Genomic DNA, 20,807 nt, shown 5'->3' with positions numbered 1-20,807 from the left:
GATCTATAAATTATGTCTATGTACTCTAGCATGGGTAGGAAGGTCATCTGAATCAGGGTTCGTTTGGCAGCTGGGGTGAAAGAGGAGCGATTGCGATAGAGGAAACCAAGTCTAGATTTAACCTTAGACTACAGCTTGGATATGTGCTGAGAGAAGGACTGTGTACCATCCCGCCATACTCCCAGGTACTTGTATGAGGTGACTACCTCAAGCTCTAGAACCTCAGAGGTAGTAATCACACCTGTGGGAAGAGGGGCATTCTTCTTACCAAACCACATGACGTTTGTTTGGGAGGTGTTCAGAACAAGGTTAAGGGTAGAGAAAGCTTGTTGGACACTAAGAAAGCTTTGTTGTAGAGCATTTAACACAAAATCCGGGAGGGGCCAGCTGAGACTGTATCATCTACATATAAATAGATAAGAGCTTCCTACTGCCTGAGCTATGTTGTTGAAGTAAATTGAGAAGAGTGTGGGACCTAGAATCGAGCCTTGGGGTACACCCTTGGTGACAGGCAGTGGCTGAGAGCAGATTTTCTGACTTTATACACAGCACTATTTGAGAGAGGTAGTTAGCAAACCAGCCCAAAGACCCCTCAGTGACACCAATACTCCTAAGCCGGCCCACAATAATGGAATGGTCTACTGTATCAAAGCTTTGGCCAAGTCAATACAAATAGCAGCACAATATTGCTTATAGAATCAAGGACAATGGTGACATCATCAGTCGCATTAGAAGGGGTGGGAGATGAGGAACTGTACTACTGTTTTACTGTTCTACTACAATGCTGTTCTACTATAATACTGTTCTACTGTACTACTGTTCTACTGTACTACTATAATACTGTTCTACTGCTCAACTGTACTACTATACTACTGTACTACCATAATAATGGTCTACTGTACAACTATAATACTGTTCTAATGTTCTCCTGCTCTACTGTACTATTATAATACTGTTCTACTGTACTACTATAATACTGTTCTACTGTTCTACTGTACTACTATAATACTGTTCTACTGTACTACTATAATACTGTTCTACTGTACTACTATAATACTGTTCTAATGTTCTACTGTACTACTATAATACTGTTCTACTGTACCACTATAATACTGTTCTACTATAATACTGTTCTACTGTTCTACTATAATACTGTTCTACTGTTCTACTATAATACTGTTCTACTGCTCTACTGTACTACTATAATACTGTTCTACTATTCTACTATAATACTGTTCTAATGTTTTACTGTTCTACTGCTCTACTGTACTACTATAATACTGTTCTACTGTTCTACTATAATACTGTTCTAATGTTCTATTGTACTACTATAATACTGTTCTACTATAATACTGTTCTAATGTTCTACTGTTCTACTATAATACTGTTCTAATGTTCTATTGTACTACTATAATACTGTTCTACTATAATACTGTTCTAATGTTCTACTATAATACTGTTCTACTGTTCTACTATAATACTGTTCTACTGTAATACTGTTCTACTGTTCTACTATAATACTGTTCTACTGTTCTACTATAATACTGTTCTACTGTAATACTGTTCTACTATAATACTGTTCTACTGTAATACTGTTCTACTGTTCTACTATAATACTGTTCTACTGTAATAATGTTCTACTGCTTTACTATAATACTGTTCTACTGTTCTACTATAATACTGTTCTACTGTTCTACTATAATACTGCTCTACTGCTCTACTATAATACTGCTCTACTGCTCTACTATAATACTGTGTTACTGTTCTACTATAATACTGTTCTACTGTACTACTGAGCGTCATTCCGAGGCCAACGGCAGGCTAATCTCCATTCAGCAAGTGTCTGGTGGTTAATCTTCTGAAACATAATAAATCAGACTGACAAAATAGAGCCCTCAGAAACCTAATGACCATCAAGACATAAAATACCACAGCACTGTACTACAGTATCAATCTGTCAGCTTGTCTTTTGTCAGGCCAGGAAAAATGAGAGGTAGCTGGAGGATCATTTATCTCTCTTTAGCTCCGTGGTGATGAGGGTGGCTAGTGGTTTCAGACCAGAGAGAAAGACGAGGGAGTGAGAGAGAGAGAAAGAGTCACACGGCAAATCAACATGGTGTCCGTGGATCCATATAGAAACCGGAACAGTGTTAAATTAACACTGCTTAGCAGTGGTGTAAAATACTTAAGTAAAAATACTTTAAAGTACTACTTAAGTAGTTTTTTGTGGTACTTTTACTTTTACGTCACTACATTGCAAAGAAAATATTGTACTTTTTACTCCATACATTAACCCTGACACTCAAAAGTACTTGTTCAATTTTGAATGCTTAGCAGGACTGGAAAATGGTCTAATTCACACACTAATCAAAAGAACATCCCTGGTTATCCCTACTGCCTATGGTCTGGCAGACTCAGTAAACACAAATGCATCTTTTGTAAATAATGTCTGAGTGTTGGAGTGTGCCCCTGGCTATCCATACATTTTTTAAACAAGAAAATGGTGCTGTCTGCTTTGCTTAATATAAGGCATTTGAAAATGTATACTTTTACTTCTACTTTTGATACTTAAGTATATTTTAGCAATTACATTTACTTTTGAAACTTAAGTATATTTAAAACCAAATACTTTTAGACTTTTACTCAAGTACTCTTTTACTGGGTGACTTTCACTTTTACTTCAGTAACGTTCTATTAAGGTATCTATACTTTTATTCAAGAATGACAATTGGGTACTTTTTCCACCACGGCTGTGTAAAGTATAAAGCCCTCTTCAAATATTTCCCAGAGTGCCTTGCCTTTTGAGTAAATTGTAGAGTTAGCACCCATGACTTTATTTGTTAGTGACAGAGACATGGTTGTTGCATTCATTAATTTTCGGTCCTGTGGAGATCCTAAGCGAATATGTTAGCAATATGCAGTTGAAGTCGGAAGTTTACATACACCTTGGCCAAATACATTTAAACTCAGTTTTTCATAATTCCTGACATTTAATCCTAGTAAAAATTCCCTGTTTTAGGTCAGTTAGGATCACCACTTTATTTTAAAAATGTGAAATGTCAGGATAATAGTAGAGAGAATGATTTATTTCAGCTTTTATTTCTTTCATCACATTCCCAGTGGGTCAGAAGTTTACATACACTTAATTAGTATTTGGTAGCATTGCCTTTAAATTGTTTAACTTGGGTCAAACATTTCAGGTAGCTTTCCACAAGATTCCCACAATAAGTTGGGTGAATTTTGGCCCATTCCTCCTGACAGTGGTGGTGTAACTGAGTCAGGTTTGTCGGCCTCCTTGCTCGCACACACTTTTTCAGTTCTGCCCACAAATTTTCGATAGGATTGAGGTCAGGGCTTTGTGATGGCTACTCCAATACCTTGACTTTGTTGTCCTTAAGCCATTTTGCCACAACTTTGGAAGTATGCCTGGGGTCAATGTCCATTTGGAAGACCCATTTGCGACCAAGCTTTAACTTCCTGACTGATGTCTTGAGATGTTGCTTCAATATATCCACATAATTGTCCTTCACCATGATGCCATCTATTTATTGAAGTGCACCAGTCCCTCCTGCATGAGGGACTGGTGCACTTCAATAAATAGACCCCCACAACATGATGCTGCCACCCCCATGCTTCACGGTTGGGATGGTGTTCTTCAGCTTGCAAGCCTCCCCCTTTTTCTTCCAAAATAACGATGGTCATTATGGCCAAACAGTTCTATTTTTGTTTCATCAGACCAGAGGACATTCCTCCAAAAAGTACGATCTTTGTCTCCATGTGCAGTTGCAAACCGTAGTCTGGCTTTTTTATGGCGGTTTTGGAGCAGTGGCTAGTACCTTGCTGAGTGGCCTTTCAGGTTATGTTGATATAGGACTCGTTTTACTGTGGATATAGATACTTTTGTACCTGTTTCCTTCAGCATCTTCACAAGGTCCTTTGCTGTTTTTTTCTGGGATTGATATGCACTTTTCGCACCAAAGTACGTTCATCTCTAGGAAACAGAACATGTCTCCTTCCTGAGCGGTATGACAGCTGCGTGGTCCCATGGTGTTTATACTTGCGTACTATTGTTTGTACAGATGAACGTGGTAACTTCAGGCGTTTGGAAATTGCTCCCAAGGATGAACCAGACTTGTGGAGGTCTACAAGGTCTTGGCTGATTTCTTTTGATTTCCCCATGATATCAAGCAAAGAGGCACTGAGTTTGAAGGTAGGCCTTGAAATACATCCACAGGTACACCTCCAATTGACTCAAATGATGTCAATTAGCCTATCAGAAGCTTCTAAAGCCATGACATAATTTTCTGGAATTTTCCAAGCTGTTTAAAGGCACAGTCAACTTAGTGTATGTAAACTTCTGACCCACTGGAATTGTGATACAGTGAATTATAAGTGAAATAATCTGTCTGTAAACAATTGTTGGAAAAATGACTTGTGTCATGCACAAAGTAGATGTCCTAACCGACTTGCCAAAACTATAGTTTGTTAACAAGGACTTTGTGGAGTGGTTGAAAAATTTGTTTTAAGTGTATGTAAACATCTGACTTCAACTGTACAGTATATCTTTCTTTTATTACACAATACCATATGAATTTCATTAGGCCTTATTTTGAGGGCCTATTTTTACCCTAATTGAGGGGCCTGAAACTCATACACGTCCCCTTCATTGTTTGTTTTAATATCTATGTTTGTGAACAACTATAATTATTTTAACACTGGAGAATTTGCTGTGCATGTATCTATGAAAAAAATAAATAAGTCTTCTGCCAGACTTTTGCATTTTCCCCTTTGAATGATGGCTTTGGCTTGTGAGTGATGAACAGCCTAGTGGCTTAACTGATGGGGCTCTGTTATGGAGGAGGCAGAGGGAAGGTCGTTTCCTTACCGTTATCTTTACAGTGACAGTGGCCAGGCCTGGGGGCATGCTCTCTTCATTGTCCAGGGCTTCCACCACGAAGGTGTAGGTATGGTCCGAGGCTGCCAGGGTCTCAAAGTCCAGCGTCTGCAGCACAGAGAGCTCTCCAGTCACTGGATTGACGGCAAAAAGTTGTCTAGCCTCCTGGGTCCGGATACGGAAGGTGATGTTAGAGTCCAGGTCAGCGTCTTTGGCCTGGAGGAGGAGGAGGAAGAGGAGGTGGAGGAGAAGGAGGTATGAAGGAAGAGGCGGAGGTGGAGGAGGAGGAGGAAGGAATACTGTGGGTAATGGTTCAGTATCCAGTATTAGTCGGTCTCGCCTATAGGACCTGATATCCATTAACTTTTACAGTAGTTATAAAAAAAAGTATTACGTAAGAAACATTTCCCTATTTTCTAAGAACCCAACAGCCAGAAGATGATACGAATTATACAGCATTTTGCAACCTTTATTTCAACCTGAGTCCCTTATTCAGGCGACAAGCAATTCTAGTTTCTACAGAATGGCAACTCGTCAGACAAATCACAGTGATCTGCAGTAATAACTACTCAAATCCATTGTCAGGAGGGAGGCCACTATTAACGGATTCATCCCTGTCTGTGTGTCTGTAGAGTGCTTTCAGGTGGGGGTGAGTGTGTTAACTTGGAGTGTGTATTGGGGAAGAATATCATTGGGCCTATACACAGGTAAACCCCCTACCGTGCTAGCTCAGTCATCAGTGGCCCCACTAATTTGCCCAAAATATCAGCGTATCAGCAGGTTCGGTGTGGCGTGGGGAGCGACGGAAGGTGATGATAGGTTTGTCACTGCTGAGGGATCAGTGTACTTGGACCAGACAGTCATTGTCACGGCAACTGTCAATCGACCAACCCCACCTGAAATGTCCCATGATTAGCCCAACACAGGGAGATATGACTGGTCTCATAAAAAAGTATTCTCTGGGCTGGCCAACAACAAATAACCACAATTGTAGTTAGTCTAGGTTCAACTTTTGGATCAAAGAAGGTTATTTTAAAACACAATTCATCACAATTCTAAAAGGAAAGGTTCTTGTTAAACACAAATACACACAATTCTAGAGGCAGGTTCTTGAAAAATAATGGGGTAAAAATTGGGTGGTTTGTCTTTTTCGGTTTCTATTCCACTCAGAGAGTCATGTTCTGTTTGTTTGTTTGTATGGTTGGTTGGTTGGTATAGATACTTGGTGTAATTTGATGTAACAAAAGGCAGCAACCGCTGTGTGGGAATCTGCAGCTCCTGTTTGCCCTTTCCTGGCAGCATGTGACTGAATAGTGAGGCCATGTCAGAGGTTTTGATATCCTCTGTCAATACGCTCTAGGCTAACCATGTACCTCCTGGCTTTGTGTGCTTTGATGTACTAGAGGATGCATTTGGACTGTGGAGTGTTTGAAGTAGTATATACCCCTGCTGCTGAGTGTGTATGGAGCATGCTGTGCACTCTTGGACACACACACACACACACACACACACACACACACACACACACACACACACATATACAAACACACACACTCACGGTAAACTGCAGGATGACTGTGTTCTTAGGACTATTCTCCGGCAGATTGACCGTATAGGATGGTTGTGAGAACACCGGACTGTTATCATCCACATCCAGCACGGTCACCGACAGAGTCAGTGTGGTTCTCCTGGGGTCCTCCACCGCTCCGTCCTCTGCCTCCACGATGAGGTCATACTGACCCTTGACCTCTCGATCCAAAGGCACTGCGGTGGAGATGGTGCCGTTGGAGTTGATCCTGAAGAGGTCGGCGTGGTTGACCAGTCGGTAGCGCACCTGGCCATTAACCCCCACGTCTGGATCTGTGGCCTGGGTGTATAGATAGAGGGATGGGTGGAGAGATGGAGGGATGGATGGATGGATAGATGGAGGGATGGATGGATAGATGGAGGGATGGATGGATGGATAGATGGAGGGATGATAGATAGATAGAGGGATGGATGGATAGATAGAGGAATGGATGGATAGATAGAGGGATGGATGGATGGATAATGGATAGATGGATGAATGGATAGATAGATGGATGAATGGATAGATAGACAGATGGATGGATGGATAATGGATAGATGGATGAATGGATGGATAGATAGAGGGATGGATGATAGATAGATAGATAGAAGGATGGATGGATAGATGGAGAGATGGATGGATAGATAGAAGGATGGATGGATGGATGGATGGATAAATGGAGGGATGATGGATAGATGGATAAATGGAGGGATGGATGGATAGATGGATAAATGGAGGGATAGATGGATAAATGGAGGGATGGATGGATAGATGGAGGGATGGATAGATGGAGGGATGGATAGATGGAGGGATGGATAGATAGATAGAGGGATGGATAGATGGAGGGATGGATAGATGGATAAATGGAGGGATGGATAGATGGAGGGATGGATAGATGGAGGGATGGATAGATGGAGGGATGGATGGACAGATGGAGGGATGGATAGATAGATGGATGGATGGATAGATGGAGGGATGGATAGATGGAGGGATGGATAGATAGATGGAGGGATGGATGGATGATAGATGGAGGGATGGATAGATGGAGGGATGGATAGATAGATGGAGGGATGGATAGATGAAGGGATGGATAGATGAAGGGATGGATAGATGGAGGGATGGATGGATAGATGGAAGGATGGATAGATGGAGGGATGGATAGATGGAGGGATGGATGGATAGATAGATGGATGGATAGATGGAGGGATGGATGATAGATGGAGGGATGGATAGATGGAGGGATGGATGGATAGATGGAAGGATGGATAGATGGAGGGATGGATGGACAGATAGATGGAGGGATGGATGATGAGGGAGACACAGGGGTAGTTAGACCAACCATATGGTAAGCATCATGCATAAACCAATAGGGAGGAACACATACACACGACGAGACACCTGTTTCAACAGCAGGGAGAGAGCAGTGCACAGGCCCCAAGCTGACAGCCTTAAACAGGTACAGTGTTACAGTTTAACCCTCTCTCCAAACTGTGTCCTCTGTAATGCAAATGAAGAACATTGTGCAAGTTAAGCAGTGCTGTCTGTATACTGTAAGGCTTATATTGTATTCCACATTAATTCCTCCATTTCTCTTCAGGATTTGATCGAGGTTGAGGACAGTGGAGGAGGTTTTCCAACCCACTCTAATGAGGTAACGGAATATATAGCTCATGCAAAGAAGAAATTACATATCTCAGAAGCCTTTTAAACCTCCAATGTACAGGAACGTTCTAGGTCTTTGTAGGAATGAGACGCCGTGATCCCATTGAACAAAGGAGGATCAAGACATAACATCTCACCTCGAGATTGGGAGCTAGAAGTCATTGACAGACAAAAAGATACACGATCTTGAAAATGAAACTTATTCTACTAAAAGATAAGTGATAATTTACTTTGGAAAAGGTTTCTTTTCAGAGATCATTTCTTTTCGACCAGAGATAATGAGACAGGATTGGATTTAAATTTGCATATGCAATTTTCAATTGCAATCACTCAAAGCATATTGCAATGGGGTGCAAAAAGTAGAAAAAACGACCCAAATGATGTTCCTGCTGTTAATGTCTGGTGTACAACATCCTACCATGAGAAATAACAAAGAACATGTTGGCTCGACTGTAGTCTGAAAGCAGCCAGGTCAAAAGCATGACGATAGCTACAGTATCCAGTCAGTGATGGAATTCATTTTTTATTACCTTCTAAAGGAACCAGGGCCTGGTAATGAAAGCATACATTTTCTCAGAAAATCAATTAAAAGTTCATTAAAACCTGTATGGAAGAGAAGCAGAGATATGTCTTACACTGTGCATCACCCCAGACCCAACCGGTAAACACCACAATTTGGGAAGAGTGTCATTATCTAGTGAGGAAGAGACTGCACGCCGAGCCAGAGAGAGAACAGTGATTTCTGCTTCACTTGTCTTGCTGCCTGCTCTCTCTCATAAAGTGAATGCAGTAATGGGTCTTGCTGGCTTGATAAACAGAGCAAAATGCCGCTCAGTAGCAGACAGAATGTGCCAAGTAAAACATTGGAGATGGGCTGATAGTGCTATCAACGAGATAATAGAAGCAAACTAGACAAGTCTTAGACATCAATTCCAATCAGGCAACGATTTTCATCCCGTCACTGACACATATTCAAACTCATTTGTCTTGCAGACAGTACCTTGGATCACTTCGATCAACATTATACCACAAACCCCCGAGGTGCCTTATTGCTATTATGAACTGGTTACCATCGTAATTAGAGCAGTAAAAAATAAAGGTTTTGTCACACTGTCACGTCCTGACCAGTAAGGGGTCATTTTGTTATTGTAGTATGGTCAGGACGTGGCAGGGGTGTGTTTGATTTATGTGTCTTGGGTTTTTGGGTAATGTTCTGTGTTGTCTATTTCTATGTTTGAATGTCTATTTAGTCTATTTCTATGTTCAGGTTTTGGTTTGGCCTTCAATTGGAAGCAGCTGATCTTCGTTGCTTCTAATTGGAGGCCATATTTAAGTAGGTTTTTTTTTGTCACTGTGTTTGTGGGTAGTTGTTCCATGTATAGCCTTTCAGGACAGTTTTTTGTCCTTGTTTGTTATTTTTGGTAAGTGTTCACGTTTATCCAAATAAAAAAGGAAGATGCGCACGATACCGCTGCGCCTTGGTCCACTTTTTACGACGCACCTGACAGGACTACCCCCCTTACGAAGACCAAGCAGCGGAGATTGGAGCACCAGGGAGAAGGATGGACTTGGAGTGATGATGACGATTCTGGGAGGACAAACTAAGGGAACTAGAGGAGACCAGGAGGCATCCCCCCCAAAAAATGTTGGGGGGGCACACAGGGAGTTGGGCAGAGTCAGGATGCAGACCTGAGCCAACTCCCCGTGCTTATTACAGGGCGCGATGGATCAAGAAAGCACCGAGCTATGCGGAAATGCGCACTATATTGCCCAGAAGCATTCAAAGGCCAGTGCGATTGGTTAAAGCTCCTCAGTATGGCCAGGCGATGTTGAGCACTCAGCCAGGAAGGATTGTGCAGGCTGTATGCTCCAGACCTCCAGTGTGTCTCCAGGGTCCAGTTTACCCTGTTCCTGCTCCTCGCACTAGCCTTGAGGTGCGTGTCACCAGTCTGGCGCCTCCAAAGCCAGCCCCACGCACCAGGCCTTTAGTGCACCTGCCCAGTCCAGTACGTCCTGGTCCTCGCACTAGCCCTGTGGTGTGTGTGTGTCCCCAGTCTGGTGCCGCCAAAGCCAGCCGCACACATCAGGCCTCTAGTGCGCCTGCCCAGTCCAGTACATCCTGTTCCTGCTCCTCGCACTAGCCCTGAGGTGTGTGTCACTAGCCCGGCGCTGCCAGAGTCGCCCGCCAGTCCAGAGCCTTCAGCGGGGGTGGACAGGTTAGGTTGGGGACTAGGGCCGTAACCAGAGCCACCTCCGTAGGGGGGAGTTTGGGGAAGGGGGGGGGGTGTTTGCACAGGAACCGTCGGTGACGGTGGCCACCCTCCCTTCCCTCCCTTTAGTTTTTGTTGTTGGGGTCTTTTGGTTAAGGTGATTTCGGTTTCACGTCCTGACCAGTAAGGGGCCATTTTGTTATTGTAGTTTGGTCAGGATGTGGCAGGGGTGTGTTTGATTTATGTGTGTTGGGTAATTTTCTATGTTTGAATGTCTATTTAGTCTATTTCTATGTTTTGGTTTGGCCTTCAATTGGAAGCAGCTGTTCTTCGTTGCTTCTAATTGGAAGCCATATTTAAGTAGGGTTTTTTGTCACTGTTTCTGGGTAGTTGTTCCATGTGTCGCCTTACAGGACTGTTTTTCGGCGTTGTTTGTTATTTTTAAGTGTTCACGTTTATCCAAATAAAAAAGGAAGATGAGCACGATACCCGCTGCGCCTTGGTCCACTTTTTACGACACACCTGACACACACCAGTGGTATACGGTCTGTTATACCACGGCTGTCAGCCAATCAGCATTCAGGGCTCGAACCACCCAGTTTATAAATAATACCACAACACACAAGGTTGCCCACCGTCGGTACTACGGTTTTTTTCTGAATGCTTAAAACACTAACAGTGATTCTTGAGGCACTATCTCTGAAACCACTAACACTTGTAGCCAATGCATTTACCAAGTGTGCCAAACTGAATGCACGTTCTCTGCTTTACACTCAGTGTGTAATTTTACAACAGACTTTTTGCAAAACTGTAAACACAACTCGGTGCTCTACACTCAGTTTGCAATGTAATAACACACTTCAGGCAAAACTGGAAACATTGGTCTCTACAATGCTACACTATTTCGCAAATTTCCTTTCCACATTGACAAATGTGAAAAGACTTTTATATAATGAGTACACTTACAAATCAGAGCTTGAGCACTATAAATAGTCCACAGGTAAACATTTGGTTGGGACAACAATGGAGGCCAATATTGGACAGAGTAAGAGGGGTGAGAACTAAAGGAGGAGGAAGAGGAGGGCGAGGAGGACGAGGAGAAGAAGTAAGAAGAGGAGGACGAGGAAAAGGTGAAATAAGATGAGGGAGAAGGAGAGGACGAGGAAGGGGAGTCAGGAACACAATAACTGATGAAATCAGAGCGACTGTGGTTGGCCATGTTGTCAACCATGGGATGATCACGAGGGAGGTTGGGCAACGAGTTCAACCAAATCTGAGCCGCTAAACTGTTGCAGGTATCATCCGGATATTTTGAAATGAGAAGCAGTAAGTAACTAAGTGCTGTAGTTCTACTGGTACAGTAATATGTACTGTACTTTCATAATGAGAAGGATCTATCACTAAAACCATTCAAATGCTTTTACAGAACTGCAAGAAAACCAGTATCTGGTGGAAGAGGTTGACTGTTCTCCCCAGAGCAGGAGAACTACATTGTAAATATGGTCATTGCAAATAACTTCCTCAGACTCACTGAACTGCAGGACCACATAATGGCAGATAACACCATATTTGAAAACATCAACAGAGTGAGTCTCTCTGCACTGTCTCGTCTACTGAAATGCAATAGAATTAGGATGAAGCAGCTGTACAGAGTCCCTTTGGAAAGAAACTCAGACCGTGTAAAACAACTGAGATATGAATATGTGCAGGTAAGCTATACTATCCTATCATTGGTACTGGATCTGGAAGTACATGGTGCTACATCATATTGACTGATCCCTGTCTTTTCCTACTGTGCTACATTGTCTTGTCTCTTTCAGAGAGTCATGGAGCTAGAAGCAGATGCAGTGCATCATGAGCTAATATATGTGGACGAGGTAGGTTTCAACCTTGCAAAAACAAGGGGCCCGACAGAAATATCATCGGACACCGTGCCATCATCAACGTCCCGGGACAAAGTGGTGGCAACATAACAAAGTGTGTGGTTATTAGTCAAAACGGCGTCCTTCACCATCTTGCAATCCTAGGCCCATACAACACTGCACACATTATCACAATTCAGGACACCCTCAACAACAGACTAATCCCTAATGACCAGGGGCCAGAGCAGCCCAGGTACGTTATCATCTGGGACAATGTTAGTTTCCACCGGGCTGCTGTGGTCCGCAATTGGTTCACAGGTCACCCACTTTTCATTGCACTCAATATCCCCCATACTCTCCGTTCTTGAATCCTATTGAAGAATTATTCTCTGCATGGCGTTGGAAGGTGTGTGTTCGCCAGCCCCACCAACACATACCCCTTCTACAGGCAATAGAGGAGGCTTGTGGAGATATCGATCAGGTGTCATGCCAGGCCTGGATACGGCACTCCAGGTGATACTTTCCACGCTGTCTAGCTCAAGACAACATGTGATGTGGATGAAGTCTTATGGCCAGACCCACAAAGAAGGTGAGATGGAGCCACATTTGTTTCTGTTCTATTGATAGTGTGTTATGTTCAGAATACACATCCATACTTTACACATTTGGATAGCTGTGCGTATGTGTGTTTAATACATGTATGACAAAACTTTATTGCAAACTGCTATGCCCTGCACACAGAAAAAGCAAAAGCCAAAAGTGTTCATAATTTATACCATCAGTGCGTAGTTGGTGATTCGTGTGCTCATTCAAATGATGGTTTGTGTGTACTGTTGATGCAAAACCACTTTTCTTTTATAGAGTTTGAAGAATTTTTACAAGAATTGTTTGCTTTTGCAAGAGATGTATAATGTTTTGCTGGTATGGTGTAAGGTTTTGTGGTTGGTGTGTAGAGCTTTGCAAAAATAGCCTATTGTTTCAAAGATAGTGCCTAAGCAATCAGAAAAAACTGTAATAACCATGCGTTGGCAGATTGAGGAAGGGCAGATGGTTGAGTGGTTAGTGTTCCATAAAGGCTTGCTCATTTCGATGTGCATACTGTAGCCTCTGTAGCTACACAAATCCCACTTGTCTTATCATATGCTGAGCCAGTATGAGCGACTTGCTGATCAATTGCACATTCCGAGATGTTATTGCAGTAATTGATCATATCTGAGAGCTTATTTGATCAAATATTTCAGTTTGGCGGGAGAATTAGTGTTGATGGTCATGTTTGGCTGAGATAAATTCTGATAGCACACTTCAGGGCCTCTGGCCAGCTTTAATGTGGCTTGTGGTCCATGGTTTTGCTCCAGGTTAGCTGTGGGGGGGGGGGGGACAAACATGGAATGTTAGGGTTGGGAGCGTGTCCCAAACTCCCCACTGGAGGCCATGTTATGTGGTTGGAATGATTGTCAGTTTGGAGGAAACTAAGGATCAGGTTTGGGAGTCTAGCCACGCACGCACACGGGTACGCATGCACGCACACATACACACACACAGTAGTGTAGTGGAGTGTATACACAGGTATTCGCCCTTTGCCCACTTATAATTTAGTGGGCATTCCCTATACTCACTTCTTAATCCCCATTGATGCGTATATCAAAGTAGTTTAGTGGAGGTATACGCCATATCAATTAATAGGACTGATGGAACAGGTCGGAATGTTTAGCTTAACATTTTGATAAATGATTATTTCTTCACATTTTAGGCGCAGTAACGTACACACGGCAAAACGCCGTTCTAAAATGCGCACCGCATATGTGAGCGAACAGAGATGGACATATCTGCTAGAAATGTTAAAAGAGTGGTATCTAAAAATGCAACAACTATCATGTGTTGCTAATATGACTAGGATAATGCCATTGGCTGCTAGACATTGAGAAAAAAAGAATAGAACAAATAGAACAGGAGAATGCATAATGAGGAAGTCTTTATACAAATAATTGCCTCCATCTTTCTATGGTGGGGTTTGGGCTATAGGCTACTTTGAAGCAAGGTAAGACATGCCTCATAATATGAAGTAAAACATCCAGATTTCAAACAATTATGGAACAGGAAAAATATACATACTAATGATAGGCCTAACTGTCTTCTGGTAGATGGAAAGTATTTTCCAAAAACCTTCTCTATTAAATATTAGCTACAAAGTAGCCTATGCCTACCTGGCATAAATCCAGTGGCCATTTATTTTGCAAACCTCATCTCATGTGCTACAGAAACAATGCTAATCAAACCACAGTGCTAGGTGCCTGCACACTTCAATTAAACTGTAACTACACAAAAAAACAAAATGTATTGGATTTTTGCCAGACTTCAAAAGTTGTCTGCTGATGTCCTTTCAGCATTGTTATGGACTTTGAGAGCAAAAACCTGAAAAAAATGGAAACCTTTGAATTTCTGACTCAGTTGACAGCCTCATTTATCTGTTTCAATAGTAGGCCTACTATTAGCCTACTGCACAGTACAGCTTGGGTTGGCCTGACTGTGAAAGACCAATATGGGATTCATCATTTTAGGTCATTCCGTGTGGATATCACTGTATCTCATATCATTTTTTACACAGGGTGCCTTTCCTTCACCGGATGGCCGGGTCAGAATTTTTTGGGCATACCCACTTCTCCAGGCACCACACACACACACACACACACAGGTAAACATTCATCTAATGATTCACAACACAGCATTCTGCTGTACTGTACAGAAAAAGCACAGAGTCCCACCAAAGATGTCTGCCTACATTATCCTCCGCTTATTCCACAAACAATCCTCCCGCCCTATTATTCACACCACTAATTACAGCTCCTCGCAGCTTAACAGAGCCCAACAAAGCTACTCATTATGGGATGTCCCTGAACGTGACAAATTATTAAAATTTAATTTATTTAATTGGAAAATTATCAACAGCGGACCGGGCAGGGAGCCCTTCCTTTAACTGTAAGAGGTAAATATTGTGTTTTTTATCGTTTCTGGATGCTGTTGCCATAGTGATAACCAAAAGATACGGGCCCTGCCTGCTCTGGGGCTCTTGGCAGCTGGGCACACATGCAGGGAGACCGGGGGGGGGATCGGCAGGCCAAGCAGAGAGTTGGGCCTTGGCACCCTCACATCCCTGAGGGCCACTAACTACAATTAGCCAAATGGGACAGGGAGAGTTAGCGGGAGACAGACACCAGAGTCAAAGAGGAACAGTAGGGTGTACTGCTGCAAGCCAGCTACATGTAAGTTAAACAGCATTGGGACAGACTTTCAATGTCAAAGGCCCCTTGGACATTATGCCAATGCAAGCTGCAATATACATGTTGTGGCAAAGAAGGGGGTCGAGTGATAAATGGCAGATATGTGAGGGCAGAACTAATAAACGGGCTCTGCCCGATCACTAAAATGGCCACCCCGATCAGAACTACAGATCACAAAATGGCCGACTGCCAAAACTACAATTCCCAGAAGCAAGGGGAACCCTCAGAAGGTGGAGCCGACCCACAGATAAAAGGTCAAGAAAAACCAGGAAGAGAGAGAGAGAGCGGGAAGGATCTATGAACCATAGAGAGAGAGACATTCTACATTGGCTGGATTTACCGTGTACGAGCTGGACTGTTTTGGACTTACCTGTTGGCGTTTAGACCTGGACCTACCGAGAACCAGATTTGTGTACCGAACCCTGCTATCCTTGACCTTACCTGCGACCTGGGTGGACCAGGACAGAGAAACAAACATACAGGTACTGTCGTGTTCGAAAGAACTTTAATTCTGGGCTGACTTTGGTGACAGTTTCTCACTTAATTTGTGACAAACGCTCCTAGCTTTGAAGAGGTTTGCCACACGTGGTGGAGAATGTGGGCATTGGATTAACCATACCGCTGGTTAGGTAGAAAAAAAAAAAAAAAAAAAAAGTTTAGTTAGCACTCCAAAGGGGAGTCAAGTTTTTTTTTTGTTTGTTTTTTTGTGGCTTTGTTTGGTTAGGACAGTTTTTTCAGGAAAATGAGTATGGAGGGAGCCATACAGGCCCTGTTACAAGCGGTGGCCGCCCAACAAGAGGCAACTAGAGCTCAACAAATAGCTCATCAGGATGCAATGCGAATGTATCAGGACACGTTACAGGTCCAGCACCACACCAACCAGCTGCTCAGAGAAGAGCAAGAGAGAAACACCCGGGAGTTAAGAGAAGGCCTAAAGGGGCTAGCGGACCAAATTGGGACTCAGTTACCAGCTGCAAATACCCAAAGGTGGGCCAATCATTTTCTTAAAAAAATGACAGCGCAGGATGATGTGGAAGCATATCTTACCACCTTCGAAAGGACGGCAGAGAGGGAGAAGTGGCCAAAAGAAGAATGGGCAGGGCTTCTGGCACCATACCTGGCAGGGGATGCTCAAAAAGCATATTTTGACCTGGAGTTGAAGGATGCACAGGATTACGATAAACTCAAGGGAGAGATTCTGACTAGACTGGGAGTGACCGATACCGTGAGGGCACACCGCTTCCACCAGTGGTCCTACAGACCGGGACAACCCCCCCGAACACAGATGTTCGACTTGATTCACCTGGCACGGAAATGGTTGCGACCGGAGACCCGTTCGTCCGCTGAGGTCGTCGAGACCATCGTACTCAACCAGTTTCAGCGAGGTCTACCCCAAGAAGTGCGACGATGGGTTGGCCAGAACGAGGTACTTTCCGCTGACCATCTCGTGGGCCTGGTTGAACGGTATTGTACGGCAGGAACAGCTGAGCAGGCGCAGGAGGAAAGATTCCCATTCCCCAGGCCTGGGCGAACCAGCGGACAGGTTAAGACTGTGCCAACAGGGGGAGGGGGAGGAGAGCAGCGTGGGGCCATGAGGAAAGAATCAGAATCAGGCCGAGACACTAAGGGAAAAACCGGAAACCGGGACTGGGGGTCGAGGAGGTCTCCCCCCTGGAACCCTATTATCTGTTACAATTGTAATCGACCGGGACATATTGCAGCCTACTGCCCTATTAAAGAAGAGCCAATGCAATGTAACCTCGGTGAAAAAGAAGATGAGATATGGTATGCATGTCCCGTGGTAACCACTGTACTTGAAAGATCAAGAAACAAACATATGTGCAGGGTGAAGGTTGAAGGGAAGGAGGTTGAAGCACTACTGGATTCCGGCAGTATGCTAACCCTGGTCGTTGCAAACCTAGTGCCGACGCATAAACTGGATACAAGTCAGGATATCAGTGTTACGTGCATTCATGGGGATACCCGTCTGTACCCCACAGCATTAGTGAGCATACAAACAGAGGACGGTCTGCTGGATTATGAGGTCGGCGTGGTCCCAAAGATGCCATATGATGTAATATTGGGTAGATACTTTCCTAACTTTGCGAAGTTAGGTCAAAAGAACGGCATATTTGAGAAGCCAACAACCCTGACCAAGCAGGAAGAAGCATGGGGCCTTCAACCAAGGCCAAGAAAAGAGGTCTCCCAGGGGCCAAGCCCACAGGTACTAGTAGGGGAGGATGAGGATGAAGTGGCAAACCTTGTTGATAATGAACAGCCCAGTACTAGTGGGGCTGGGGTCGATCTGAATCCAGAGGACGACTATCTAGAACCAGCAGACCTGGCAGGGTCCATGACTAATTTCGGGACGGCCCAACACCAGGATCCAACCCTGCAGCAAGCCAGAGCAGACGTGCAGGTCATAGATGGTACTCCCATAAATGATAGGATGATGCCTAATAGTTTTCCCCACTTCATCATGAAAAATGGTTTGGTGTACAGAGTCTCAAAAATAGGGGTTGATGTGGTGGAACAGTTGTTGGTCCCCACCCGGTACAGAAAGACAGTGCTGGATCTAGCTCATGGGCACATTCTGGGTGGACACCTTGGTATCGATAAAACCCGAGACCGGATTGTAAGGAGGTTTTACTGGCCAGGAATTCAGGCTGAAGTGGCTCGGCATTGTGGAGAGTGCCCGGAGTGCCAGGTAACAGCTCCCCGACCAGCGTTTAGAAGCCCGTTAGTGCCACTCCCCATAATCGAAACGCCATTTGAGAGGATAGCGATGGACATAGTGGGCCCACTACCCAAATCTGCCAGAGGGCACCAATACATTCTGGTCATTCTAGATTATGCCACTCGCTACCCAGAAGCCATTCCCCTTCGGACAATGGCTTCCAAAAATATCGCCAAGGAACTAGTGCTATTGTTCACCAGGGTTGGGGTCCCAAAGGAGATCCTTACTGACCAGGGGACCCCCTTTATGTCCCGCCTTATGGCAGACCTTTGTAAATTGTGGCAGGTGAAACAGTTGAGGACATCAGTTTACCATCCACAGACGGACGGGCTGGTTGAGAGATTCAACCGGACCCTGAAGTCAATGCTCAGGAAGGTAATCGACAAGGATGGGAAAAACTGGGATTGCATGTTGCCATATCTGATGTTTGCCATTAGAGAGGTTCCTCAAGCCTCGCTGGGGTTTTCTCCCTTCGAGCTGGTATATGGGAGGCACCCCCGGGGAATCTTAGACATTGCCCGGGAAACCTGGGAACACCAATCCACCCCGTATACTAGTGTCATAGAGCACGTCACGGCAATGCAAAACAGGATAGCCACAGTCATGCCCATCGTCAGAGAGCACATGAGACAAGCACAAGAGCACCAGCGGCACACTTATAACCGGCAGGCTACCCTGAGGGAATTTCAACCGGGAGATAAGGTGTTAGTGCTGATCCCCACGGTAGAGTGCAAACTACTAGCCACATGGAAAGGACCATATGAAGTACTGGAGAGAATAGGAGAAGTTAATTATCGGATCCGACAGCCAGGTCGACGGCCCCAGGAACAGATCTATCACATAAACCTGTTAAAAGCATGGAGAGAGAGAGAAACACTAATGGTCACGTACCCCACACACACTCAGGAGACAGCTGAAGTAAATATTTCACCTACTTTGTCCCCAGCACAAGTACAGGAAGTAAAGACCCTGATCCAGAAAAACAGAGATGTGTTTTCAGAAGTACCCGGCCGAACTGAGGTTACAGCTCATGATATCGTTTCCCTACCAGGGAGAAAAGTGAGCATGAGGCCATATCGGGTACCCGAGGCTCGACAGGCAGCGATTAGAGCAGAGACGGAGAAAATGTTGACAGCTGGAGTGATCGAAGAGTCACATAGTGAGTGGTCTAGCCCAATTGTGATGGTCTCCAAGCCCGATGGGTCTTTGCGGTTCTGTAACGACTTTCGGAAGGTAAATGAAATCTCCAAGTTTGATGCCTACCCCATGCCCAGAGTAGACGAACTACTGGAGAAAATTGGTAAAGCTCGGTACATTACGACCCTGGACCTGACAAAAGGGTACTGGCAAATTCCTCTGACCCCCAGGGCCAAAGAAAAGACAGCATTTGCAACCCCTGACGGTTTGTTTCAATACACCGTCATGCCATTCGGCCTACATGGGGCCCCAGCCACCTTTCAACGGCTCATGGACAAGGTCCTAAAACCGCACCAAGCATACGCCGCAGCTTATTTAGATGACGTGGGGATCTACAGCCCAGATTGGGAATCCCACTTACCCCGGGTACAGGCGGTGTTAGACGCCCTTAGAAAGGCAGGGCTCACGGCGAACCCTGCCAAGTGTTATGTGGGGTTAGAGGAAACGGAGTATCTGGGATACACCGTGGGAAGAGGATTAATCAAACCCCAACGTAAGAAGGTGGAGGCAATTAGAGAATGGCCGAAACCAGTAAATAAGAAGCAGGTTCGAGCCTTCCTAGGGCTGACCGGGTACTACCGGAAGTTCATCCCAAGTTATGCCACAGTGGCCGCCCCACTCACCGACATGACTAGAGCCAGAGGGCCAAACATGGTCAAGTGGGATGAAAGGGCCACCAAAGCATTTAGGACATTACAGGAGGCCCTCTGCTGTAATCCAGTGCTGGTGGTACCAGACTTTGAGAGAGAGTTTGTGGTTCAGACGGATGCTTCAGAGGTCGGCTTGGGAGCAGTGCTGTCCCAAGAGGTAGAAGGGGTGGAACACCCCATCCTGTTTTTAAGCAGGAAGCTGGAACCACGGGAAACCAACTACTCAGTTGTTGAGAAAGAGGCGCTGGCAGTAAAGTGGGCTCTGGAAAGCCTGAAATACTACCTGCTGGGGCGCCACTTCACCCTCATCAGTGACCATGCACCACTCACCTGGATGCATAGGGCTAAAGAGAAGAATGCTCGGGTGATGCGGTGGTTTTTGAGTCTCCAACCGTTTCACTTTGACTTGAAACACAGAGCAGGAAAGGAAATGGGAAATGTGGATGGGTTATCCCGCATGCACGCATATTTTGCTGCGGTAGCCCGACCTAGGGGGTCGGATCTAGGGGGGGAGATGTGTGGCAAAGAAGGGGGTCGAGTGATAAATGGCAGATATGTGAGGGCAGAACTAATAAACGGGCTCTGCCCGATCACTAAAATGGCCACCCCGATCAGAACTACAGATCACAAAATGGCCGACTGCCAAAACTACAATTCCCAGAAGCAAGGGGAACCCTCAGAAGGTGGAGCCGACCCACAGATAAAAGGTCAAGAAAAACCAGGAAGAGAGAGAGAGAGCGGGAAGGATCT

At 44.6% G+C, this 20,807-nt stretch overlaps 1 protein-coding gene across 4 annotated transcripts in view; it reads right to left on the bottom strand.

The window, feature by feature from the left end:
- The window catches only part of LOC115156999 (protocadherin-15), a 329,145-nt gene that overhangs the window by 89,070 nt on the left and 219,268 nt on the right, over positions 1–20,807 (bottom strand). For all 4 annotated transcript variants that reach the window (XR_003868374.1, XM_029704842.1, XM_029704851.1 and 1 more), the window contains exons 20-21: positions 6,453–6,761; positions 4,886–5,110 (exon numbers count right to left, since the gene is read on the bottom strand). Coding sequence is in view for 3 of the 4 variants with exons in the window: in XM_029704842.1 (XP_029560702.1) it covers positions 4,886–5,110; positions 6,453–6,761 (534 nt within the window). In the remaining variant the exon portion in view is untranslated. The remainder of the gene's footprint in view (positions 1–4,885; positions 5,111–6,452; positions 6,762–20,807) is intronic.

Source organism: Salmo trutta, chromosome 2, assembly GCF_901001165.1.
Source record: "Salmo trutta chromosome 2, fSalTru1.1, whole genome shotgun sequence".
In the NCBI taxonomy this organism is placed as follows: domain Eukaryota; kingdom Metazoa; phylum Chordata; class Actinopteri; order Salmoniformes; family Salmonidae; genus Salmo; species Salmo trutta.
The sequence above is the reverse complement of the archived record's forward strand: the minus strand, read 5'-3'. Positions and strand labels throughout refer to the sequence as shown.